The 27494-nt window shown below is 36.8% G+C and overlaps 1 protein-coding gene across 2 annotated transcripts; it reads left to right on the top strand.

Annotated features, from left to right (window-relative positions):
• Positions 1-374: 374 nt before the first annotated feature.
• LOC142342871 (uncharacterized) lies at positions 375-27494 on the top strand. 2 transcript variants are annotated; one of them, XM_075394508.1, is made up of 5 exons: positions 375-669; positions 4397-4816; positions 24661-25146; positions 25477-25830; positions 26332-27494. In XM_075394508.1, exons 1-5 carry the CDS (start codon positions 414-416, stop codon positions 27354-27356), a joined length of 2541 nt encoding a protein of 846 aa, XP_075250623.1. In that variant the 5' UTR covers positions 375-413; the 3' UTR covers positions 27357-27494. The 2 variants fall into 2 exon arrangements, with proteins under 2 accessions (XP_075250623.1, XP_075250622.1); XM_075394507.1 differs by having other exon boundaries at positions 24658-25146.

The following is a 27494-nucleotide window of genomic DNA, read 5'->3' as shown; positions in this document are numbered from 1 at the left end:
CCTTTATGTTCCTGTGACTTAGTCGTGTATACCAAGACAAATTCTATCAAACACTTAATTTTTCTAACGTTCCCAAATTAGAGTATCAATCGCATCAGTATAGATAACATGACATGATGTTGGCGCAATATTACAGAAATTAGTGTCTGTGAATAATCACATATTTGCGACGTTAGTTTGCAATTTAAGTTTGAAAATTCTTAGCTATAAATAAATAGGGAATATGAAACGAACATTACATAACTTAAGGCGACCGAAAGTGATTGACTTGTTCAAGCTTATTTTCAAAATTTGGAGCAGTTTTTTGGGAATGCGTTGTTAGAACAGTTTTTGATGAGTAGTTTTTGTTTATTAGCACGTAATTGATGCTGCTCTTTTCAGAGATTTTGATGGTTGAATTTTTTAGATTTTAAATGAGTGCGTCCGATTGTGATTCGTTGAGTGAAGGCGAAATTGAGTCAGATGAAGACATAAAACGCAGAAAATCCTCCAAAACATCGCCTATAGTTCCTGCAGCTGCCACAACCCCCGTCGTTGCAGTTCCACCACCTCCTCCTACATCAGTCCCAGTTGTGCAAAAGAAAGAGCAGCAGAAACAGTCTCAGGTAGTGCAGGAATCACCCCCGCCCCCACCACCGCCCCCGCCGCCACCTCCCAAAAGCATATCAGGTACATTAAATGAATTTTTGATTTTCCTGCAGTTCGTGTGCAGTTTAAGTTTACCTTGACATGTACCTAAATATGAATATTTCAACTTCTCAAATGCTAAGCTGTCCTCTTTTTATCATAGCTAGGTAGCTGTAAGTCGAGAGTAGCTATATTGCGGTGTTCCTGACATTTAGAGTTCCGAGAATTGTGTTAGAGCTGTCTTTTTACGGCTCGGAGAGGAGTATTGGATAAGTGTCCTTTTAATCAATTTTATTTGTGTTTTGGAGCAAAAAATGAAACGCGTGAGACATTGTGGAGTGGTTTGAGTGTTCAAAAAGTTGGAGCGAAAAGAGTGATTTTTTTGTTCATATCGCTATTTTCTTTATGCGAGCAGAAATATTTGTTCACGCGAGGCCTTTTCAAGTTTTTTTTAGCGTAGGTATTTCGCTTCAATAGGCTATGCATATAATTTTTGAGCTGTTCTGGAAGTGTATGAAAGTTTTTATAATTTTATTGAGTTTTAAGCTAATTTGGCGTATTTTAATTGCTCTCAAACAAAGTTTGTAGCAATTATATTAGTCATGTGGTCTTTTTGACTTTTACCTTGACTGATTTTTTTAGCCGTTTGACTTTTTGTCCTCAAAAACGGGATAAACGAGTAACGCCCTGTTCATTAAGTGGCCGAGTAGCTCTCTTAAAGCCGTGCGCTTTACTAGTCTTCAAGTATGCGACTCATGGAAACTGCTTTTAGGATACATATATTTATGATGTGAAGGGTGGTTCCTAATCCTGTTCTTAATGAGGTTTTAAAGATTGACCTCCCTCCCCCCATAGTTCACCACTCCCCCGTCCACCCTCCTCCACCTGGTGGTTTGGAGATTTGGAACCACTTCCAATCCTGTGAACCCAACCCCTCCCCCCAACATCGGGTGACCCTCCACCAACGCTTGACCCCCACAGAACTCTACTCCGCTCCCCCTCTCTGATGCTAGTATCCCTTACTACTGAAGGCAACGGCTCGCTGATGGTTTGAGAGCAATTCGCTCAACGTTTTTTGACTAATAGCCGCACAGCGATAGCTGGGGCTATTATTGGCCTTCTCTTGTTTTTTTTTATTTCGTCGTCGCGATTTTTGTTACGACCATATGACGTCACAACCAGTTCAAATCTGCTTTTTGTTCATTCATTCATGCAATTTCAACTGAAGTGCGTGCGTGACGTCATTTTTCGCTTTTAGTGGAGCGAGTTTTTTTGTTCATTTGCGTGATTAAATTTTTGGTCACACTTACCTCAAAAATGACTTCCTCACTTTGAAATTGACTTTTATTTACTTTAATTCAAAGAGATGAGGTCAAATGCGTGTGTGTCACTCTAAGGTTATTTGAGAGCAGCTAATAGAGGCAGCAAACACTTGTACAGATTTTTAATCAAAAAATAACATTTCAGCCTTCAATGAAAAGACGAGTTTTTTGGTCTGTCTTTTTTACTGTTTTTTTTAAGACTGCAGATCTACGAAGCTATTGCGACTATTTTTTTTACAGCCAGCTATGTTTTTTTTACGTATTTTTGTGAAGTTCGACCAATCTGTGGTCAAGTGTTGCCTTTTATTTGTAACCGCTCTCAGCAATTCAGCCGGCTATTATAGCGCGCCTCTTTTTTGCTTCATCGATTTAAAATTTGTTTCGCTCGACCTCATTTTGCCGCCTTTTCAATTATTTGTATAAAATTTTTGTTTTCTCCAGGCTATTTTCACTCTTGTCTTATTCTGCTCACTGCTTTTAGGCAGCAGCAGTTGCTCAGCAGGGTAATCAAAAATGAACAGAATCAATACTGAAAAATGAAAACAAAACAATGAAATTGGTGTAAACTCAAAAAACCAATTTTAGATGCCCGCTACTTGAACTTGTTCTAAGATTTGGTGACCATCTCTTATTCTTTTTGGTTTTGATACTAGCCCAATCATCCTTTCGTTAAGGAACAGGAGTTTTTTAACCACAAAATAAAAATGAAAAAGTTCGCACTTAAAAAAGTTTTTTTTCTACTTCAATCAATTTTTCCCATTTTTGTCTTCTTTCAATCCCAATCGGGGTTTTGGGAAACAATGATGGCTAATTTCTGGCAATATATCGGGTCTGTTCTTTTATTGTCAATTAAATAGACGACTATTGCTCTGGGACATTTTGAATTACCAAATGATTTCAACGTTGAAGATGTAAAGCAATTTTTGTGTTGAAAAATGACAAAAATTGTAATTGTTTTTTGTGGTTCATTTTCATTTCCTGAGAACTAAACAAATTAATATCTAATAAAGATTTTACAATAAAGTGTGCCCGATGATGGTTTTCAGTTCTACGGCTGTATTTTTAAGATCTGTTCACACTTCATAATTTTTGAAGTGAAACTGAAGCGATTATTTTGGTCACGCCAAAACAGGTGGATGGGAAGCAATAGTTTTAGGGCTTGATTTTTTCATTCTTTTTAAAAGTAACTAAAGAAAACGATAGTTTAACAGATTTTGCTTTTCAATTTTTGATAGCCGCCGTCAGCTTCTCAACGGCTATTCTTAGACGCTCTCCTTTTTAATTCGCCTCACCTTTTGAACACGTTTTTCGTTTCACATAAGTCGCTATTGTCACTTTTGACGCGTGACTTACCTCACTCGCTGTTTCAACTCAACGATTTAAATTTTTTTCATGCATTGAATTACGCAATGCAGTGAATACGGTCAATGTCAAAAGAGCACAAAATCAAAAGAAACGGGATAAACCGATAAAGCCCAGTCATTAAGTCGTAATGCATTTGGTTATCAAAGTTCATTAGAGCGATTGCTAGCTGACATTATGTTTTTAGTTAAGAAGCTGAATTAAGTGTTAATTTAAATCCGCTAAAACTACATGTCAATTTAAATCTTTTTTGACACTTTTTTTTCTGTTTCAATCTCGACGTGTGTCAAGCGACGATGGCTATTTTTCGTGTGTTTTTCGGTTATCTTTAATGTTTTTTCACTCGATTTGTTTGATCGGTTTTCATAAATGGTTATCCCAATCCATTCATAGTCGATTCTAGGGTCAGTTTTTTTTGTCTGGACAATGAAAATTTCAAGAATTGAAAGTTAGGCCTTAGCCTGTTAAGCATTTTGTTTAGCCACCTGACGGTCTTTTTCGGCTGTTCACATGCCACAGATGTAAAGTCAAATTTTCTGAATGACTTCTTCCGCGCACTAAGGGCTGATCATCACTAGATTTGGATCATACGTTGCTTACTCACTCAAAAGGCCTTTTGCTTTTGAAAACTCAAGATTAACTTGAATTGGTTTAATATCAAAGGAAGTCATATGTGTGATAAAGGTCCCTAATAAAAAGGCTGCGGAGTGAGCTTTAACAAGCTTTATTAATTTATCGCTGAATTTTTTTATAGTTTTTTTTTAGCGGCGTCGATAACTTTTTCAACTTACTGTATCTGTTTTTATCTGTATTATCCGACACGCATGTCTGTTTCGCAGCTATTTCGGCAGTCTGCCGGATATGTTTTCTTTAATCCGAGTTGTCCTCTATGAATTAACCTGAATTTGAGTAGATATTTTACTTTTTGTGATTTCGCCCATTTTGAGTGACAGCCTTGCTGTTTCACATATTTTTTGGTATATTGTATAGTTATGACGAAAAACAATCAAATTTTCTCCTGTTTCAATAAATGGGTAAATTAGTTTGAGTGGATGGCATTTTTTGTTTGTTTTTCTTTGTAACAGACGAAGCTGATGAGGAAGAAGAAGAAGGTGAAGATTTCTCCGAAGATGGAGAACAAGAAGGTGAAGATGGCGATGAAGACAATCAATCAGACATCACGGAGGAAGCTGACTGTCAGGAAATCATGGATGTCGAAGATGACGAGGACCTGCAGAAAGCACTTCCAAATGCCGTGGTATCAATAACTCATACCAACGTCAATCATAATATAGCAGTAGATGATGCAATAGCTCCAAAGAACATTACCTCGTTATCAACGAATGTCACCTCTGTGAGCAAGAACTCAAAACCAGAGGATGCCGTGAATAGTGCAAGTGCAAATCAAGAAAATAGTATCCCGGTTCCGTCCAAGTGTCCTTTCTCTGGACCGTTGAATGTGGTGGTCTCCGAAGCTGACGCAGGGCCGGTTTCGCGGAAAAGAGGTCAGTGTCCGCTCTTGTATTATAAAACATTGTCATTTTTATACTTTACCTTATAGTCGCCGGTTATATATGCTTCTTTGTGTTTTTTTTGTTGAATCGGGACTCACTCTTTTGATGCAAAAATTTACAAAGCAGTGAGCATGGCTAGTTTTATGGGTTAATTCAAGTGACATTTTCCAATTATCAAATAAAACGCATCAATTAAATGGCCTTTATGATTAATGCTACAGCTAAGTAGTTTGGTAACTATTGGAATTGGACAACTTTATGGGTATGTTGGGATTAATTAGGAAGATTGTTTATCGATGGAATGACATGTTAAAGCCAAATTAACACTGAAAATATCAAGCAGTGGCATAGCACCCTTTAGTGATTAGACTGATTTTGTGTCACTATTTTTATATCAAAAACGCGTTTTAGATCAAAGCGTGTAAAGAACTGGTATTAGCAAAACAATTGCGTAAACAGTATTCTAACAGTAATTAGCAAAACAGTATTCTAATTTAAAAAAAACAGTTGCGTGAGTTGCAGCGATAGTTGATTAAGAGCATTACCAGCGGGCTGATGTAATAACCCAGCTTGTGGTATATCAAGCTAACAAAGTTGCTAATTCAGCAGGGCTTTGGTGCAACGGTAGCATGGATCTTTTTAATAGCCGCCTCATCTTCTCAGCCGGCTATTATAGCGCTCCTATTTTTTACAATTCAAAGAATTTGAATTGTATTGGGGCGCTGTCTTTTTTTTTTTAAGATCTGTTCACACATTTTCATGATTTTTGAAGTCAAATTGGAGTGGTGATTTTGGTCACGCCGAAACAGGAAATGGAGCGAAAAAGCGAGTGGTTTTGCGGCGTGAATTTTTTTTCGCTCTAATTTTAAAGTAGAGTGAGAAAACGGTGTTTGAACAAAAATTCGCTTTCTCGCTAGTGGTTTTTTGTTCACATGCGGCAATTTCACTCTGATTTTTACTGTTTTTTCGATTTTTTGGATCGGATTTTTTTCTAAATAGTTTTCCCAATCCATTCACAGCTCATTCTGGACCTAGATTTATGTTAGAATCAAAATTACATATCTCACTAGTGGTTTTTTGTTCTCCCTAGCAGAATTTTGACATTGATTTTCTGTTTTTTTTTCATCTGATTTTTTTTAGAAATGGTTTTCCCAATTCACCCATTGGCCGTTCTAGGTCTAGTTGTTTGTTGAGTCAATGAAAATTCTTTGAATTGTACGTCAGGACTTGTCCTGCTATGTTTTTTTACTTCGTCGAATAAAAAAATGTTTCGCTTTACCTCATTTTGCCGCTTTTTCAACATTTTGCATGAAATCTTTTTGACTTCTCTAGGCTAGTTTCTCTCTTCTCTCATTCTGCTAAAAGTGATTTTGAGCTTCAGTTGCTCCGCAAAGCAATTCAAAATGATCAGAGTCAGTATAAAAAATTGAAGTCAGAAATAGAAACGGGATAAACCCATAAAGCCCAATTTTAGATGCCCGCTATTTGAACGTCGTTCCTATAAGTATTAGTTACCTCTCTCTAATGCTTATTGTTATTGATAGCAGCCCCTGTAGCCTCTCTCTAAGAAACAGAAGTATGTTCAACTACGAAATGCCATCAAAATAAATCGGACTTAAAAAATGTTTGTACAAAAATCTTTTTTTTTTCAATATCTTCTGTTATTTCAATCCCAATCATGCTTATTGGAATCAACGGCGGCTATTTTCCGGCAATCTGCCGGGTATGTTCAGCAAATGCACCCTTCCCCCACTTGGTACCTAGTAGAAAATCCACCCTTCTGTGCTTTACTGTACCACAATTTTACGTGGCCTACAGTTTAAATAGCCGAATATCAGTTTAAGCGCAATTGCGTACCGCTGTTCACGGCCATGCCTCTCATGTGCTGTGGGATGTAATCCGGAAATCGCGGGCCGGTTATCGTGGCGAAGCGCGCCCACCAACCCGCTAGTTGGAAATTCTCCTCGCTTTGTATTCCAATTCGGCCAATTAACATAGAATGGCCTATTTTATTCTATTCAGTTTAACATAGTATGCGCATAAATGGAAAGTTATTAGTCGTCTCTGATTGGTTAATAAATCGCTTGCTTGCATTCCATTCAAGGTATTCAATTAGCCCCGGTTGAAAAGATCCGGAGCATGCCTGGCCGGGGTTCTGGAGATAGTGAGTTTGAGTCTAAGCTCAAATTCTTTAGCAGTATATGGAGCTGGCTAATACCGCAGTTGGGTTGCTACAATGTCCCCCTTTTCGAAGTTCAACAACGTGGTATCGCCTGATAACTTAAGGGATAGATTAAGGTAGCGCATTCAAGAACTGCGTTTTCGTTAATAACCAAATGCAAATCGGCTTGTGAGTGAATGTGTGTGTGTTTGTGTGTGTGTGCGCGTGTGTGTGTAAGTGTGAGTGTGTGCGTGAGAGAGAGAGAGAGAGTGTGTGTGTGAGTGAGTGAGTGCGTGACGTCATTTGTTGAATCGGATCTTTTTTGCTAGCCCCCCCCCCCCCCCCGTCCTATATAGCCGAAATTTAGGCACCCCCCAAAAATTAATATTTTGCTCCCTTCTGAAAAGGTTATTTATTTTCATAATATCGTTCCTGGTATAATACATCAACAACCACATATGTAACAATTTTCAAGAAAGTTATAGTTGTAGACCCCTTTACAAAGCTCGTAATTACTAAAAATTCAATAAGAACAAGGTTTTGGTTGATGTTTACATTATATGCAGTTACTTATTGCTATACACATATTATTTTCAAACCTCCGCTCTAGTAGTTTTTTCTAAATGCCAATTCACACGTATGCATACGTAATAACTCAAATGCATGCATAATGTTAAAACATATACAAATGGGGGGTGCCTAATTTACTTGGGGGGCGCTAGCGGAAAAGATCCCTCCGTTCTTAGATTTGTTTATGATAAATCTGTCCATAATTCTAATCGAATCTTGAAAATCCTTAGACTGAAAGATATAAACAGTTCCATGGTATTATGTAACAAATTTCTGCTTCTTAGATTAAACATTTTACTCAAGTAATGTCGCAAGTAGTATAAAAAAGTGACTAGAACCTCAACGGGGGGGACGGACAATTACTGCAGCGTGGCAATCTACAACGGGGTGGGACATTTTGAGGTGGCCATCTACAACGGGGTGGGACAATTTGATTTCAAATTGTCCCACCCCGTTGTAGATGGCCACCTCAAAATGTCCCACCCCGTTGTAGATTGCCACGCTGCAGTAATTGTCCGTCCCCACGGCGTTGAGGTTCTAGTCACTCCCCCCCCCCCCCCGTTGTACCCCTGGTCAGCCCTCGATTTTTTTTTCAAAATTTTCTTCTCTTTTAACTTTCGGCTGATTTTAACTTTGTTCAATTTGTTTACAAGCTTGACCCAGTTTTTGTTATCACTAATTGTTTGCTGCGAGGTCTGTTTGTTTGTTTAGAACAGTGATATATTTTAAGCACTGCTATTGCTAGCATTGCGATTACATGTTTATTGTATGATAAAAGTATTCAGATGCAGTTTTTCATATTTGAGAATTTACCGCTAATGGGCGTCGACACTTGCAAAAATTTTTTTGAAAAATGGGGTTGAAAAATTTTTTTGCGTTTTTCCGGCTTTAATCAATGTGAAATTGTGTGAAACACGTTTTTTGAGTAAAAAAAGTTGTCGGAAAAAATTTTTTCAAAAAATGAAATTTTTACCCTATAGAGGGGTCAGAACTTGTAAAAATTTTTGAAAAATGGGGTTGAAAAAATTTTTTGCGTTTTTCCGGCTTTAATCAATGTGAAATTGTGTGAAACATGTTTTTTGAGTAAAAAAAGTTGTCGGAAAAAATTTTCTCAAAAAATGAAATTTTTACCCTATAGAGGGGTCAGAACTTGTAAAAATTTTTGAAAAATGGGGTTGAAAAAATGTTTTGCGTTTTTCCGGCTTTAATCAATGTGAAATTGTGTGAAACATGTTTTTTGAGTAAAAAAAGTTGTCGGAAAAAATTTTCTCAAAAAATGAAATTTTTACCCTATAGAGGGGTCAGAACTTGTAAAAATTTTTGAAAAATGGGGTTGAAAAAATTTTTTGCGTTTTTCCGGCTTTAATCAATGTGAAATTGTGTGAAACATGTTTTTTGAGTAAAAAAAGTTGTCGGAAAAAATTTTCTCAAAAAATGAAATTTTTACCCTATAGAGGGGTCAGAACTTGTAAAAATTTTCGAAAAATGGGGTTGGAAAATTTTTTTGCGTTTTTCCGGCTTTAATCACAGTGAAATTGTGTGAAACATGTTTTTTGAGTAAAAAAAAGTTGTCGGAAAATTTTTTTTCAAAAAATGAAATTTTTACCCTATAGGGGGGTCAGAACTTGTAAAAATTTTTGAAAAATGGGGTCGAAAAAATTTTTTGCGTTTTTTCGGCTTTAATCAATGTAAAAATGTGTGAAACATGTTTTTTGAGTAAAAAAAGTTGTCGGAAAAAATTTTCTCAAAAAATGAAATTTTTACCCTATAGAGGGGTCAGAACTTGTAAAAATTTTTGAAAAATGGGGTTGAAAAAATTTTTTGCGTTTTTCCGGCTTTAATCAATGTGAAATTGTGTGAAACATGTTTTTTGAGTAAAAAAAGTTGTCGGAAAAAATTTTCTCAAAAAATGAAATTTTTACCCTATAGAGGGGTCAGAACTTGTAAAAATTTTCGAAAAATGGGGTTGGAAAAATTTTTTGCGTTTTTCCGGCTTTAATCACAGTGAAATTGTGTGAAACATGTTTTTTGAGTAAAAAAAAGTTGTCGGAAAATTTTTTTTCAAAAAATGAAATTTTTACCCTATAGAGGGGTCAGAACTTGTAAAAATTTTTGAAAAATGGGGTTGAAAATTTTTTTTGCGTTTTTTTGGGTTTAATCAATGTGAAATTGTGTGAAACATATTTTTTGAGTAAAAAAAGTTGTCGGAAAAATTTTTTTCGAAAAATTGAAGTTTTTACCCTATAAGAGGCTCCGAACTTGTAAAAATTTTTGAATAATAGGTTTGAAAATTTTTTTTTTGCGTTTTTTCGGGTTTAATCAGTGTGAAAATTAAGATTTCTGTATTGTAAATAGCGGAGTTCAAAAGATTTCCGTGATGAAAATCGAGGAATTCTTAAGATTTCCTTGTTGAAAACACGAAATTCTTAATTTTAAGATTTCGTGTTGAAAATCGCATACATACATACATACATACATAAATACATGCATACATACATTCATACATACATACATACATACATCCATACATCCATACATACATACATATACATACATACACAATGATAAAAAAACCAGAGTTGTACAAGAGAAACCAGCAAACATAAATTGGTGAAAACAACAGTAAAACAACTAACCTGTTAGTAGATGTATAAAATCATTAATGATATATTAATTGGAGAGTCATCGGATCATGTCCAAACATGTTCAAGGTCACAACACTTTCCAAAGTAAATTGACCAATAGGAGTGCTTGATTTATGATTCAGGTTGACAACCAATCATAATTGAAAGATTTATAAACAAAAACTCTAAACGCTCACGTTCAGTAAACAGTAAATAATGAACACAATAGGAACAAAAGACATCAAGCTCATTCATGAGAAAGTTTTATCACTGAGAGGTGACATAAATTATACACACATATCTTATCGACAATTATATTTCGTAGCTGCTTGTTCTTTGTTAGATCCGGAAGTTGACGGAGAAATAGCACTTAAATTTAGACCCTATGGTGGTTTCATTGGAATTGATAATTCAAGACTAGATCCTTTATTGAAACGGAGCAAAGTGCTACGACTTCATGCTGCACTGCATGACGCCGCTGGATTTATAAAAGATTGCCGAAACAAAGGCCCTGGATATGTTTACGCTTTCCGTTACTCACCAGTAAACAATTGTCTTTTTGGACACCTGACAGGAATATTATTCATTCTATCAGTGAAAATTTTTCATTCACAATTGTTTTGTGAATTGGAATGCTAGAAAATTTTGGCAGCAAAACCACAAATATAATTGTCCTCGATCTCGAAGGTTTCAAACTCAAGTCACTTGGATTCATTATAAAAGAACTCAGTTTGTGTTCAAGTTACAACGATACAATATTACAACTCCTCAGTAAGCTTTTACAAAAAACTGTTTATAATCTGGAGGATCTAAATTGTCCCCGAATCTCAGAGATAATATCAGAAGAACAAGTTCCCTCCTGTTATCTTCATTCAAACTTTCGTTTAACAAACGATCAATTATCAAATCACTGCGCGGAACGTAAAGCAAGAATATTCTCACAGTGGACACAAAGTGATGTACAAAGAAGACACGGCAACTTCAACAACTTATCTGTCAGACAACTTGAAGATATTCACTTGCTTGACTCCACTTGACGATCAGCCGATTGTAAAATTCAACAGAGTTCAGGATCCCTCTCCACCAATACAGAATAATTTTTCAAGTGATCAACAGAACCGAGCGAACTATCTCAACAATAAACCAAACACAGCACAACAACCGCGTTACAACTCGCTTTATAGCGCAGCAGCAAAACGTTATTTTGCATCCATTACTCTTTCTCCCGACGAACTAGACAGCTTTAGGGCTTTCCTGCCCGTGATAGATAATTTCTATCACTTCCAACTGTACGTAAAAAATAAACAGAGAGCTCGAGAGCATCGGAATCAGTCCAATTATGGCTATGAACAAAACAAACCAGAAGCCTATGCAGTCCCCCAAAGAGCAGCGAATCCCACGTTGGAGGCAATGGGCGGACAAAAAAGTTCCTCAATTTTGATTGAAAAAAACACCACCAGAACGTGAGCTATCACTTAATGAGATGCCGAATGAGTTGCGATTATATGTCTTGGAGCACCCCGAAGTTGAAAAAGTCTTCAGTCAACCATCGTTCGAGGAAAATGACTCATCAACCGTTTGTTATAAACTAGAGATAAAAAGTCATATTAAAGGTTTCAATTTGTTTGGGTTCTGGTACATGAAACAGTTGCCCAGAGAATAATTCAAAAATTTAACATTTTGTATCATTCTTGTTTCAATTCACTTTTCAATTAATTATTTTTCTCCAATGAATCAAAGAGACGAGGCTGACGCCGGTATCAGTAATTTAGTCTTTGATGTAAACAACAAGGAGAGGCCCCCATGGCGTTGTTGTTCAAATTCAACAGTGCCAAGGTCCGAAGTAATATTTTTTGTTCAAGTTAGTATCATTGTGTTAATGATCATTCTTTGCTTTTCTATGCTCTTTCTATTATCAGAAAGCTGTGAAGAGAAATCAATCTGGATTGCTCTCTTATCGAGTTTAGTTGGTTACATTTTACCTAATCCCAAACTATGAACAAAATTATTCTTACACATGACAGGGTATTCATGTCAATTGTAGGACCGAGTGGTTGTGGTAAAACAGAACTCTTGTTTCGAATGCTAAAAGGTTCGACCTTATATCCACGTTTTGAGAAAATTTATTATTTTTACAAAGAGTTCCAACCACTTTTCAAAGATATGCAACAAGTTATACCAGGGATTGAGGTTCTAAAATACTCAGGCTTTGATATAACAAAAAATCTATCGCATTGTCTGCTTATCTATGATGATTCATGTGAAGAAATCTTCAACGATAAAGAATTTGTAAAAATAGCTACCTCAGGACGTCATCGCAAATTACATGTTATATACATCAAGCATAATTTGTTCCATCAAAGCAAATGGTCCAGAACCATTGATCTGAATACAACACACATAATATTATTCAAGTCGCTTCGTGACATTCAACAAATTGAATATCTTGGAAAACAGTTGAATTGTCTCCAACTGATAAAAGAAGCATACAAACTAGCAACTGCGGAGCCCTTTGGACATTTTATTATTGATCTCGATCCCAAAACCAGTCAGGGTTTACGATTTGCGTCAGATATTATTGGACCTAATCCTTCAATTTCTTACATTCTTTCGGAGGAAGCCGTTGTTACACCAATTACGAATGAAAAAGAGACATTTGCTTATGCTCAAGCAATGGGCAAATAGCACAAACAAGAACTCCAACATTGAATCCGAGTTACTTAAAGACGGCGACTTCATTTGGTTTCTGAGTGACTGTGTGATGAACGTACTCTCTGGAGTTGTTCCAGTCAATAAAAAAGAACTAAAAAAATTTGAAAAAACTCTGCGTCAGCTTTCAAACAGGAAAGTAGGGAAAACTGAACGGTTAAAAATAATTCAATCTCCCTCGGGCAACAATCTCATTCAACTCATAGCATTACCCTGCATTGAATATATAGAACAAAATGCATACTGAAGAGTTTGTGTTAATACCTAAACAGATGTATACAAGAGAACAACCTCATGTCTCTCAATTACTCAGCAACAAAAATATTCACAATCCAGCCAAGCAGATATCGCTTCTCCAGAGAAACAAGTCACCATCAGCTCCTTCTGCCTCGCAACAGGATACAGAACAACAAACTGACGCTTCAGTGGATGATAGAAGTACAATAAACGAGTCTATGGCGAAATCATTTACGACAGACAACACATCGACTATCAAAAAAGGAGTGCTGAATGATATTAGAATCTTGAAGGGGATAAAGTTTGAAAGAGCGAATACAATACTGGACATAATAGAGGAATCAGATTCTGTATCCTTGGACTCATCAAAGAGATTGCTTATTAATGGTACAAATACAGAAGTTCTTGCTGCTACATTTCTTTACAATTTACAGCAAACCACTTGCAAACTATCTTTCGAACATTTCAGCGTATTAACGCATCTCGATATTGGGTCGCATTTGACTTGTAACACATACGCCAAAAAAGTTTCTAAATTTATCATCTGAAGAGAGACTGCAATTTTTGGAATATGAGTCGGACAAAGAATTTGCTTCAAAATCCCAGCGAAAGAAAACAAAAGCTTCTGACAGAGACCAGAGAAACTTTGAAGAGACAGAAAAAGAAATCAAACCAACCAGCCCCTGGGAGAATTACTTCCTATCAAGTTAAACAGTTAGACAAATTGTACACTAAAGGCAGTGCTGCATTTGGTAGCATTGCTAACTTGAAGGAGGCTAGCGGTTTCACCAGAGGCAAAATTGTTCGCTATCTTCAGTCGAAAGCCCCGTACACAAAATACAGACAATTCAGGAAAAGTTTTCCCCGACTGAAAGCTGCTGCATATAGAATAAATGAAATCTGGTCTGTCGATGTTGCGTATATGGATAAAGTTGCCCAACACAACAACGGTGTAAAATATTTGTTAGTGGCCGTGGATGTTTTATCACGTTACTTACGAGTTCAACCAATGAAAGCTTTATTTGCAAAAGATGCTGTTGAAGCGTTCAAAAAAATGATCAAGAAGAAACAACCAGAAAAAGTCTGGACAGACAAGGGATCAGAGTTCAAAGGAGATTTAATAAAATTTTGTGAAAAGAAAGGAATTCATTTATATACAACAGAAAGCGAAACCAAGTCGGCATTTGCAGAGAGGAACATTCGATCGCTTAAAAACATCATTTACAAATATTTGGAAGAAAAGTGGACTTGGACATATATTGAAGATTTACCCCAGTTTGTAAATACTGTAAACAGTCGTGTTAACCGGGTAACCCATTTAGCACCTAATAAAGTTTTCAAAAAACATGAACCAATTTTAATATCATTAGCAATCAACACAACAAAGTACAAACCAAAATACGAAAAAGGAGACCTTGTTAGAATTGCAAAGCACGACGAAAAATTCAGAAAAGGTTATAAACAAAATTATACAGACGAAGTTTTTACGATATTCAAAATTGCTACCGTGTGTCCACCAACGTACAATCTTATAGATGCAAACAACGTTACAATTGAAGGTAAATTTTATGAACCGGAATTAGTCCAAGTAAACGTGTTAGTTACTGCAGACGAATAAAATGAATCCCGCCAAAGAATTCACAATCGATCTAATATCCAACACATCAATGGAAGTTTTTGGTGAAAACACAATGGCAAAATTCCGTAACCAGTTATCTCAACCACTTATTTTGGATGGAGAATGGCAAGTAGCTTTATCTTCAATATCCTTCCCATCAAACATCAACAACGTCAATTCAAACGGGTTAGTCGTTTATAAAAACTCGGGAGTGGAACTCGACGCCTCAAATAATCGCAGTGGACACCTCAGAAAAATTCGCAAAGGCATTTACAGTAGCTTGGATCAACTAATGGATGAACTCAGGCGAATTGCTCAGTTTAAACAATTTGATTTTACTTTTGACAAAATTACTCATACACTGGTTTTACAATTCGGAGCGAATGAGGGTTTTTCATTTGAAAACGAAGAAGTTCCAAGTATTCTCGGCTTCAAGGGTATAAAAGACAACTCGCATGATGGATACATTCATATTGGATACAAATCACACAAAACTCTCAATAGACACCAAAGTGATTTTCCAGTTGATATAACCTGTGGCTCACAATTAATATTTGTCTACATAGACGTTATAGAATATCAAATTATTGGAGACGTGAGAGCTCCTGTAATTAAAATCATTGAGACCGAAAGGCGTTTAAGAAACGGCGGCATAAACACTGTTACACCCATTCATCACAAGACATTTACAATTCTGGATTACAAGCCCATACTTTCTAACAATATTCAGAACATTAAAGTGGAGTTGAGGAGCGAAGCCGGAAAACGTATTCCATTTAATGGTACAGGAAAAGTGATAGTAGGCCTAAAGTTTCAAAAAATCAAGTGAAATGGAAGCTTACTACAGCAACCAAGCATCACAGTCAATGCCACATTTCTCCGGTCATTATCGTCAAAGAGGAAGTGGCTTTGGAGCCCTCGCAGCAGGTATTGGAAGAGTTGCTTTACCATTGGCAAGAAGAATTATATGGCCCGCTGCCAAAAGAATTGGCCGAGAGCTTTTAGTGCAAGGTGCACCTGAGTTGGTTGAAGTAGCAACGAAACGAAAGTCGGCAAAGCAGGCGTTGAAAAGCACGGTTGCAAAAACAGCCCGAAAACAATTTGGTGGTTCTCTCCATTCACGCATAACACGAGGCCGGCAAGTTATTAAACGTCGAAGACAACAATATGCTAAACCTCGAACCTACAAAAAACGTTCCACTAAAAAAATCATTTCTCGAAAACCACAGCCAAGAAGAAGTCGACTGGATTTTTTCTCTCGAGTCAAAAATGCGAACTAATATTGTAATACCTTCCGAAGGCGCTCACAGTTCCTTGGATTTATTTGAAAAACCACCTTTGCTAGTCACCTTTGATCAATCATTTGAGCAAAAAACTGGACCACTTTATTCTCCCTCTGGATCATCGCTCGAATTCGAAGTTGTAGGCGATCGCAACAATTTCATAGATTTGCAGAAAATTTATTTGGAAGTAAAATGTCGAATACAAAATGCTGATGGAACTGATTTGCGATATACCGCCGGCGATGCAACCGCAACCGATGCTGCATATTTTGTCAACAATGTTCTTCATTCACTGTTTGCCGACTGTACTGTTTCTGCAAATGGAATAAAAATTTCCTCAGCTAATGGACACTATGCTCATAAAAGTTTTATTGAAACAGAATTTTCACGTGGAACCGATGCAAAGGAAACTTGGTTAAAGTGTCAAGGTTACGAGTATGAGCCGAACCCCGCTGGTATAGCTGCAGCTTCAAGGGATGCAAGGCAGGTAGCTGTGAGAGAATCGGAACAAATTACTTTATATGGAAAGCTCGCTGTTGATTTCTTTTCCTGTGAAAAACATTTAGTAAGTGGTGTTACCTTAAGACTTTCTTTCCGAAGGTCGCAAGATGATTTTGTTACCATTAGTGAGACAGCGGCAAAAAATTACAAAGTTAAAATTGATGAAGCAAACTTATTTGTTAGAAAGATGACAGTGTCAGACAACGTTGTTGGAGCCATTGAAAAAACACTCCTAAAAACTCCGGCAATGTATCGCTACAATGAAGTAATAACAAAAACATTCCTCGCAACAGCAGGTCAACGCAGTTGGAAACATGAAGATATTTTCACAAAAGAACCAATAAGGCGGCTGATTGTTGCATTGTGCAGGAGCAATGCATTCATTGGAACTAACAATATCAATCCCTACCACTATCAAAAGTTTGATTTGAGTGAAATTACGGTCTATCGAAACGGGTTCGCAACAGCTGGCACTCCAATGTTAACAAATGATAACAAGCGCCTGTATTACAATTCAATGAGTGCATTAGCTTATGTTGAAAACGGTCATGGAATACCACTAAGTGATTTTGCGCATCACTTTATAATGGTCTTTGACTTAACTAGCACGCAAGAGGCGACGCATGATTTTATTCATCCCGAACTAACAAACTCATCATTATCGGTTGAACTGAAATTTGATACTGGTTTGCCAAACAACATTGAAATTTTTTTCCTGGGAGAAAAATCGTCTACTGTGTACATTGACTCTGCAAGAAACGTATCCAAAAATGTTCTACCTATGAATGCTTACTAATGGATGAAGACCAAATTTATTTTCATGTTCAAAATTGCAAACATCTCAAATTCAAAATTCGAGGTGTTTATGCGGCTGACAATTATCCCTTAAATTTAACAGTTAACAGTTTTATAATTGTGAATGCATCGCGAGCTGATTCTATTGGTTCACATTGGGTGATGCTTGCGAAACGCTACGCACACCCCGTACTATACTTTGCAGATCCGTTAGCACTTCCTCTGACTGCCTATAAAGACATTTTCTCCCGCTTACAGCAATGTACTGATTTACATATGACGATGGATATTATGGAGCACAGAAGAGATATTCAGTCTCCCCTGCAATCAGCAGACTCGCAACTGTGTGGTTTATTTTGCATCTATATTGCTCATTATTTCTATAGCAGTAAGTTTCCATTTGTACCTGATGTAAATGAATTGCAATTGTTGGCATTTTTAAAACATATGGAGTGAAATTGAATTAATTGTTCTATCACAGCACTATTTTAGACAGTAGAATTTTTACAGAACTGAAAGTTTATTAAATATTCTGAAGTCTCACGTACAAAACTTCCCTGCCCACTTAAAATTATATCCATAATCTGATAGAGAGAAGAAGAATGTTCACCAAGCATTAGTTGACAAAAACGTTTTACAGTCACATCAGGGATAGTAGAAGCAGGTATGGTAGTAGTATTGGTTGAGAGTCTTTTCACGGGATTAGGCAGAGGAAGTTGTTTTTTAGTTTTCTTGGTTGAAACATGATTAAATTTTGACAAGTACTCCACAGCAACATGTAAGCGAGAAATAATAGCACCATGAGTAACAAAATTTTTCTCCGTAGGCAAAATAAGGATTTTAAAACAAGTCACAAGGCAAGGTATCGTCGCAGGAGCATACGAAGAAAAAACAATTTTATCTTCCGAACCTGTATCTTCAAAAATGAGATGCCAATGACTGGAACCAAACGAACAACCATCGATAACAGTCGAAGACGAATGATAACCGTATGCAAAATTTTCTATTCCAGAATCTTGAGGTTTTGGTTGTGTGTCGCAAATAGTGTATTTGAATCGTTTTTGAAATTTTTTGACGTATTCAGGACTGTTTTCGTACATAGCTTCAACCATAGTAAGAGACAAAACTGAGTGAGTAAATAGTGATATACCTCTATGAATTATTGGGTTTGAGTTGATAACATGGTGTAAACAAAATTTCAAGGTCGTTCGAAGACGAAATTTCTTTACATTGTTATTTTTATTGCTTGTAAACAAATTCTGTCTAGACATTAAGTAAACAAACCGAGACATTAAGTAAACAAACCGAATAAATTTTGTCTAGACTTTGAGAAAACAAATCAGGGTTGTTGAAGTTCTGTACATGAATAAAGGCTGTCGCAATTTCCCGAAGTTCTGCAAATTTTGCTGTGATTGGTTGACCACTCGAATTAAAATCTATTTTTAGTAACATAAAAAAATATTTCAACTTTATTGCTCGCATGTATTCATGAATACACTTTGATTTTCTGCAGAACTTGAGAGACATTTGTTTATTCATATTCTAAGACTCAGTTGTCAATACTTTTCGATAAAAATAAAACATCTATTTGTTCATTCCATAGTTAAACGTACCCAATTATTACAAAATGCCTGCAAACGATCGAAACCTACCCGTCAACTGTGAAAATTGTGGAAAATCTGTTGTAAAGGCTCATATTGCTCGCCACAGGAAGACATGTATGATGGGGACGCTTTACTGTAAGAAAAGGAATTGTAATTTTGCGACAAAAAATGCTGCAGAATTGTCATACCATATTGCGAAGGCTCACGGAGCAAAAGTTCGTAATACACTGAACAAGTGTGTTGTCTGTCAGAAACAGTTCCCAAGTTTCTACTCACTTCAACTGCATCGCAAAACGGCACATCAAGCCAGCACAAAAATTGGGTCCTCAAGCACAAACCGTGTTCGTCAGATTATGGAGAAAGTTGATAATGATAGCGAGTCATTGAACGAAGAACTGGCAGCCTGTCAACATTTACTTGACGATATGCATGCTGAGCATGGTAGACAAGAAGTTTTCAACTCCAGTTTATCAGATTTGGACAACAAAAAGATCAATGAAAAAATCGATGAAGTTTTCACAAAATTGAAATGTGCTGCAAAAGTTAACCTAGCATTGGGGTTTATTTTGCGAAATGTAGAGACAAACGATTACCGATATTATTATCCGCATGAAAATAACTTACTCCTGGATCAAGCTTTTCTTCTAAGCAATAGAAACGACTTATTAAACCTTCAGAACAAAATCGAGAAACTTGACTTGATTGAAACATGTACAAAAGAACGTCAAAACTCAAAATGGCGATTCACAGTAATCACAAATGTTACCGTTTTTGCAGCGCTTCTTACAAATATACCTATGGGTTGCACTGATACTCCACTTCCAGAACCATTGTTAAGGAACCCTGAGGTTAATTGTCTCGTTTCAAACGGACACGATGAACCGTATAACGATAATTTGTGTTTATTCCGTGCAATTGCAATTTATTCGGATCAATAGATGTTGAACCAAATGCAACTAAAATATTTCACAATTTTGTTACTGCAAGTGGTTGCGACCCCGAACATTTTGCAGGTGTTTCCTTTGATCAAATTCCTATAATTGAAGAACCGATAAAACAAAATATTTTCGTCTATGATTTTGACATTGAAGATGGTGAAATTATTGGTGAACTTGTTCGACGAAGCGTTGAAAGATATGATAAAAACATCAAATTGCTTCGGTATAACAACCATATTTGTTATGTTAATGATATCAACAAATTCTTCAAGAAGTTTCGTTGTCCCAGCTGTGATGTCTTTTTCAACCATTCCGGAAACTTCAATCGTCACTTAAAAACTTGTAAAGAACGAGTGAAAAATGTCTATCCGCGAGGTGTTTATTCTTTGCGAGAAACATTGTTTGAGAAGCTGGACAACTTCTCAATAGCTTATCCAGAAGATGATACTCTCTTCAAAAATTTAGCCGTCTTCGACTTCGAAGCAATATGTGTTCATTCAGTGGATATCAATAACACAGCGACAACATCATGGATTGGTACTCATGTACCTGTATCGGTATCAATCTCTTCAAATTTGTTGGACCAACCAATTTTCATATGCGAAAACGATCCTAATCGTCTCATCATATCCTTTGTAGCTCAACTGGAAATACTAGCAGCAAAAAACAAGGTGGATGTGAGATCCAAGTTCTTGGAGGTGGAATCAGAGATCAAAACCAGGTTGAATGATGTTTCCTGCAAACTGCAAATTATTTCCGAAACTCAATCAATTATCAGTAGTGAAACAGAAGATAGAAATGCTTCTAAAAATTTCTTACGATACCAACAAAAGCAGCTCCTTGATCTCCAGTGTCATTTCAATAATTATGTTGACACTCTACCAGTTTTTGGATTCAACAGTGGAAAGTATGATCTGAATTTAATCAAAAGCTATCTCATTCCTCATCTCCTCAACGACAAAGCTGTTACACCTACGGTAATCAAGAAGGCAAATCAATTTATTTCTTTCAAATTTGGGGATATTCAATTTCTCGATATAGTAAATTTTCTCGGTGGAGCAACAACTCTGGACTCCTTTCTGAAAGCATATCAATCCGAAGAGACAAAAGGATATTTCCCATATGAATGGTTTGATTCGCCATCGAAACTTGACTGTAGCCATCTTCCACATTACGATTCCTTCTTCAGCAAACTGAAAAACCTAAATCCACTGGAAAAAGATTTCGCTCAGTTCGAAAAGTTGATTAAATCTGGAAAAGAAGAGTCGGTAGTTCTCCGGGAAATGGGACTGAAAGAAAAGCCTAGAACTGGAATAGAAAACTATGCTCTCTTAGAAGAGTTGTGGAAGGTGGAGAAAATGAAAACTTTTCGAGATTTCCTTCGTTGGTATAACAACAAAGATGTTGTACCAACTTTGCAAGCAATGAAGAAAATGATGAAATTTTATCACGATCAGAAAATTGATATGTTAAAGCTTGGGTGTACACTACCCAATTTGGCAAATATCTGTCTTCATAAATCAACTGATAGAAAGTTTTACCCTTTCATCGAAGCTGACAAAGACTTGCATGAGAAAATACGAAGTGAAATGACTGGTGGTCCATCAATAGTGTTTACGAGGAAAGCTGTTGTAGACAAAACATTCATCCGGAGGTCAAATAATGTCTGTAAAATAATGTCTATACTTGGAATAGATGCTAGCCAATTGTACCCCTTCTCCATGTGCCAAGCGATGCCAACTGGACTCTACACTAGATGGGAGTTTGATAGCGATCTTCAAAAGTTCAAAGCTCGTCAAAACAAAATCAGGAAGTTTGAGAACATGGTAATGTCTTTCTATCAGGCAAACAGACCCGAATGTACTATTGAGAGCTTCTATACAACTGGAAAACAGAAAAAAATTGATTCTTTTACTGTGGATGGCTTTTGTAGTCACTGCCAAACAATTTTTGAAGCCCTTGGATGCTACTACCATTTCTGTCCCTGTAGAGAAACTCAACCAAGTCTTGATAAGGAGGAATTTGAGAATGGTATCCGGAAGCGTGAGTCTGATAAGTTACGAAAGCTTTACCTAGAAAAGAAAGGATACAAAGTTATAGAGATGAGAGAATGTGAATGGTGGGATCATGTTCAGAAGAACTCCATGTTGAAGAACCACGTTAGAAAAAATTTCCCCTACAAAATACCTTTGAGCAGTGAGACGCTGTTGATGCGGATACAGGAAGATAAATTATTCGGATATGTACAGTGTGATTTAGAAGTTCCTGAAGAGCTTCGTGAACGATTTGCAAACTTTCCTCCAATTTTCAAAAACTGTGATGTTGGAAGAGAGAATATAGGTAAATTCATGCTGGATTATGCTGAAAGAAACTCGTTATTGTTAAAACCACAACGAATGTTGATTTCGAGTTACAAATTAAACAATGGAATAGTCATAACACCATTATTAAAGTTCTATTTGAAGCTGGGTCTCCGCTGTACCAAAATCCACAGATTCCTTGAGTATATCCCGCAAAAATGTTTCAACGGTTTTGTACAATCTGTTGTTGATGCAAGACGAGAAGGTGATGAAAATCCAGACTCTAGCGTTGTTGCTGAAACTATGAAATTACTTGGGAACAGCTCGTATGGTTATCAGATTATGGATCGAAGTCGACACACAGAAACGCTTTATCTTAACGATGAAAAGACGCATAAAGCTATTAATAATCGTCTTTTTAGAAGATTGAACAACGTTTCGACAGATATATATGAGGTTGAGCTTGCAAAAAGCACTGTTGAGCATCGTGAACCAATAATTGTTCGATTCTTTATCTTACAGTATGCAAAACTGAGAATGCTGGAGCTCTACTACAATTTCTTTGACAAGTTCTGTGATGTTCAGAAATTTGAGGAGCTTGAAATGGACACTGATTCTCTGTATCTGGCACTGGCTCATGAAAATCTCTATGAATGCATTAAACCAGAAATGAGGAGTATTTGGAATGAGATGAGAAGTAATGACTGCACAGATTTTTTCATGCTAATAGTACAAGTAATTTTTTCCCAAGAACTTGTTGCGATAAGCATATAAAACATGACAAGCGTGAGCCTGGATTATTCAAAGAGGAATTCCGATGTACTGAAATGCTATGTTTAGGTAGCAAAACGTACTGTTGCTATAATTCAGTAACGAACAAAACTAAGTTCAGCTGCAAAGGACTTAACAAGAGTGTTCTGGAAGAAAACAGTGATGGACCTTTACAGAAATACAGACGAGTCCTGGACGATGCAGTGAATATAGCCTCAACTAACAGAGGATTCAGAACTATAAATCACCAAATTCTAACCTATGAGCAAACTAAAAAGGGACTCTCGTTTTTCTATCCAAAACGAATTGTGGATGCAGATGGAATTCATACGACGCCTTTGATGATCTAAACTTTCTGATTTGTTTTTCATACATTTTAACCATTTAAATTAATTGTACGCCTGTGAACATGTGATTGTAAAAAAATTTTGTCAAGTAGATGAGTCCACTGTTTAAAGTAATCATTCTTGAAGAGAAACCTCAACCGGGTTTTTAAAGTTCAAACTGAGCATCTAAAAGTTTTCTGACTAATTTCTCAAGGTGTTGACCAGATCTGTAGACAACCCTGGATGAAAATATTGCTAATATGGACCCCTTGCGACCCTGGATGATAATATGGACCCCTTGCGTACCGTAAAATAAAGATGGAAAATGATACAGAAGTGAGTTGATAAAAGTTATCGCCGTTGCCTAAAAAGTTTAATTCGAAGGAGGATGTTTTTGGGTTCAAAAAAAGTTCCACTGCCGAGGTTCGAACCACTGACCTCCTGATCAACAGCCCGTTGCCTTAACCACTAGCCTGTCCGGACGTCACAATCTTTCTTCTTACAATCAGTTTTGATTTTGCAACAAAGGACTTCTGAATACGCGCAGTTTAGGTCGCGCAGAAAGCGTGAAATCAAGCGTGAAAAAAACCGCTTAAACAGTGACGAGACAGAATGTTCTAGAAGAAATGTAAAACAAAAATAGACGACGAAAAAAACCAAGAGCACCGCATTATAGCTACGCTCAGCTTACAGCTTGTTAGATATAATAACACAGCTTCATTTTCCAATTTGCTATCTGTTAGCTTATTCTTATTTTGTGATGCAAAATTTAATGAGAAATCTTATACATAAGACCTATTACCTATTCTAATTGGCTGGTATCTTGTTTCAAATCTTGATACGTGTAAAATCTATTACCTATCTTTGTACATTATTGTCAAAAATCAAATATCAATACATGTTAAATCTATTCCATATATTTATACGTTGTTCTCATCACTCTAATGTCAATACATGTAAAATCTAATACCAATCCTTATAGATTATGGTCAAAAATCAAATCTTAATACATGTAAAATCTATTACATATCTTTATACGTTGTTCTCATCACTCTAATGTTAATACATGTAAAATCTATTACCTATCTTTATACATTACTGTCGAAAATGAAATCTTAATACATGTAAAATCTATGACCTATCTTTATACGTTGTTCCCATAACTCTAATGTTAATACATGTAAAATCTATTACCTATCTTTATACATGGCTGCGATAATTCAATGGTGACCAAAATGATTTGAAATCGCTATAGCCTATCTTAAAACATGGGGGTCACCACCCCCCCGGGCAGCTCCGCTCATCTATATACTACTGTCGCAATATCATTCGATTAAGTGGGTAAGTTTTCAACTTCGTGCTTCAAAAGCTTTTTTGTAATTTTGTTCTTTTCAGCAGCATGTGAAGAGGCAGTAGAGCGTTCCAGCGAAGGTACACCTGCTAAAAAGCCAGGACCTGAAACTAAAACACCCATTCTGACTACTCCAGATGTTTCTCTTTTGGACTCCAGCACTGCATCCAGCAAATCTGAGTCCTCTCCAACTAAGCAACCATGGGGTGGAAAATATAATTCGACAGCTAAATCAATGCGAAATTCGAGTGCATACCTGTGCACTTCTTTGGAGCTCCCGAAAACCAAAACGCAGCTTCCCCCAGGATGGAGATCGATGCTGCACGATACGGGAATTCCTGTCTACTATCATTTCCAATCTCACGTAGCTACCTTTTCTCGACCATTTGTGGTGGAGCGAGAGGAGCATATCAGAAACAAAGAGCCTCCCTTAAGCAGCATACCTTGTTTGGAGTATGAGTACTTTCTGAAAGCCAAAAACAGTCTTGTAGAAGGTGCAAAAGGAAATGAGGAAGTGGACAGTGTGGCTGCAGGTTAGAGTAATCTCCTTAAATCCTGTACTTGTTGCTTCACTGAAGGTCAAAATTTGATTCAAACGTTTTTTTTTGTATGCTGTCGATCATCAAAAAGCCGCCATGAGTCTTTCCTCTGATGGAGAATTAGTTGCAATTTTCGTAACTTGAAATCTAGCTATCTGAGTAATGCCTTTTTGTTGTTAAATAAATAAATTGGTTTAAAGGATATAATATAGAAACACAATAGCAACAATTTTATCGGAAAGGTGAGCAATAGACGTTAAGACAAAAAGTATGATACCCACAATTTTATGAATTATTTAGGCTGAATAAAATTCTCTTATTTAGAATCAGATGCTATTGGCACCCCGAATTCAGACACGAAAGAAAATCCACTAGCTACAAATGAACACTCGAAACCAGATGTACCTTCTACATCCAATAATACTGGCAACAAAAATGACGGCAATCACGGCCCGCCGGTGTCGGGTAAGAATATGCGGAACTGGAGAAAACAGCAGACAAAGGTAGCGGTGATGCGAAATATGCCGTCTCTTGTGACGTCAAAGATGCTGAGCAGTTACATTGAAAGGCGCTTTGTTGTTAGGAATAGACGTACACTGAGTACTCTCAAAGCACAGAAGAGGGCCATTTTGAACACGAAGAAAGATAGATTTGTGAGACCAAAGTGGAATGACCGGGGTAAGTTGACGGATGCTTGGTTACGCGAATGTTTCATGCACACCTACTGATGAAGTCTCCATTTTGGTTCTTCTTTTCCTCATACCCTCCCATTTTACGCTTACAAGAGCACAGAATGGTTTTCTTACATAGCAATGTACTGTAAAAGAATTCATAATTTGAAACGGGGTGGAATGGCTATGTCTTTTTTTTATCGACAGCTGTCTGATTTTACGCAAGAAGCTATCCAAAGACGTGCTTGGGAATAACATACATTTTACCCTGCTAAAGTCCAACACAATCTTAAAATCTTTTTCCTGGAAGATTTTAATGCAACGGAAGATTTACTGTTAGTCAAAATTATTGGAGTATTTTGAAAAAAAATGATGAAAACGTGGGTTCGTTTCTGTGGTGACCTGCTCGCAACACCAGTGCTCTGAGATGCTTGTGTGCATCAAAAATAGAACTCCATTGTGAAATTTATGGTCTTAATTTTTCTTTCTTTTTTTAAAAAAAAAACAGGAGTCCCGTTGATGATCAGAAATGGAGACCACTACGAAAACATTCGCCTAGTAGAAGCCAACCACACTACGCGTACGTATATTACAGTTCTGAACGACTACTGCACTAAGGCTCTCAAAACCACACCTGTGTACAACTGCTCTAACGTATTAGCACCTGCGTCAGGCGACCCCTCTCATGAACTCAATTCGTCAATGGATCCTAACACGTCATCTATTACAACTTCAAGTGCAGCTAACAATGCCAATGCAACATCGCAGTCGCATTGTGTGGTTTCCATTCTCAACGTCAAGTATGGCGAGGCAATTGCAGTTGGAAAACGGGCGGCTAAGAATTTAGCAGCCAAGGAATCACTTCGAATTCTTTGTCCTGAAGTTCTGAAATTGGGAGAAAATGAGATTGATTCGGAAGATCCCTTATTGTCGTCATTAAGCTACAAAGTCAGGCTTATAGGCGTCTTCAAACAGTTTTTGATTGGTGATCCTCAAATAGTAGAGGAGTTAAAATTACGGGAAGCGTCGAATTTTGCACCTCTGCAATTGTTGAATCAGTTTTTAGTGCGCAATTTAGCGCCTTCTGAGCTGAAATTGCACACAAACTTCACAAATACACGCGATCCTGTAAATAACGCCAAATGCCATGAATGTGAGTTAAAGTTAGGCGAAAAGTATTCAGCGAAAGCGGTAGCTAAAACCCAAAATAATGCCGCTCAGTTTGCAGCGCTGAAATTGTTGCAGGAGTTACACCCTAGTTTAATTCACTACAGTTCACTTATTCGTTTATACGGTATCGATCCATCAGAAGTTCAGTTACAGAGAGAAAGGCAGATCCGCGAAGAAGTGTCCCAAAGTCAAGAAGCAGATGCATGTGATACAATATTGAAGTTGCTAAGAGAAGAAATGAAGAAATCAGCAGAGGTCAACGACCCGGATGTGAAGTCTAAAGATAACTTTGAAGTTCTTAAAATATCAAAAGATGAACCTGAATATTTCTATACCAAGTTGTGGCAATTCCAAAAGACTTAATTAAATGTTCCTTTAAAGCATGATTTCGACTTCGGTAATGATAAATTACTGAACTGCATTGAAATAGTTCCAGTAGTTATTTTGTTCAATATAAATGTCTTCAGTAGTGTGTAAACAGCTAGATTGACTTCTATAATA

Source organism: Convolutriloba macropyga, chromosome 7, assembly GCF_964194025.1.
Source record: "Convolutriloba macropyga chromosome 7, txConMacr16.3, whole genome shotgun sequence".
Taxonomy (NCBI): Eukaryota; Metazoa; Xenacoelomorpha; order Acoela; family Convolutidae; genus Convolutriloba; species Convolutriloba macropyga.
The sequence above is the reverse complement of the archived record's forward strand: the minus strand, read 5'-3'. Positions and strand labels throughout refer to the sequence as shown.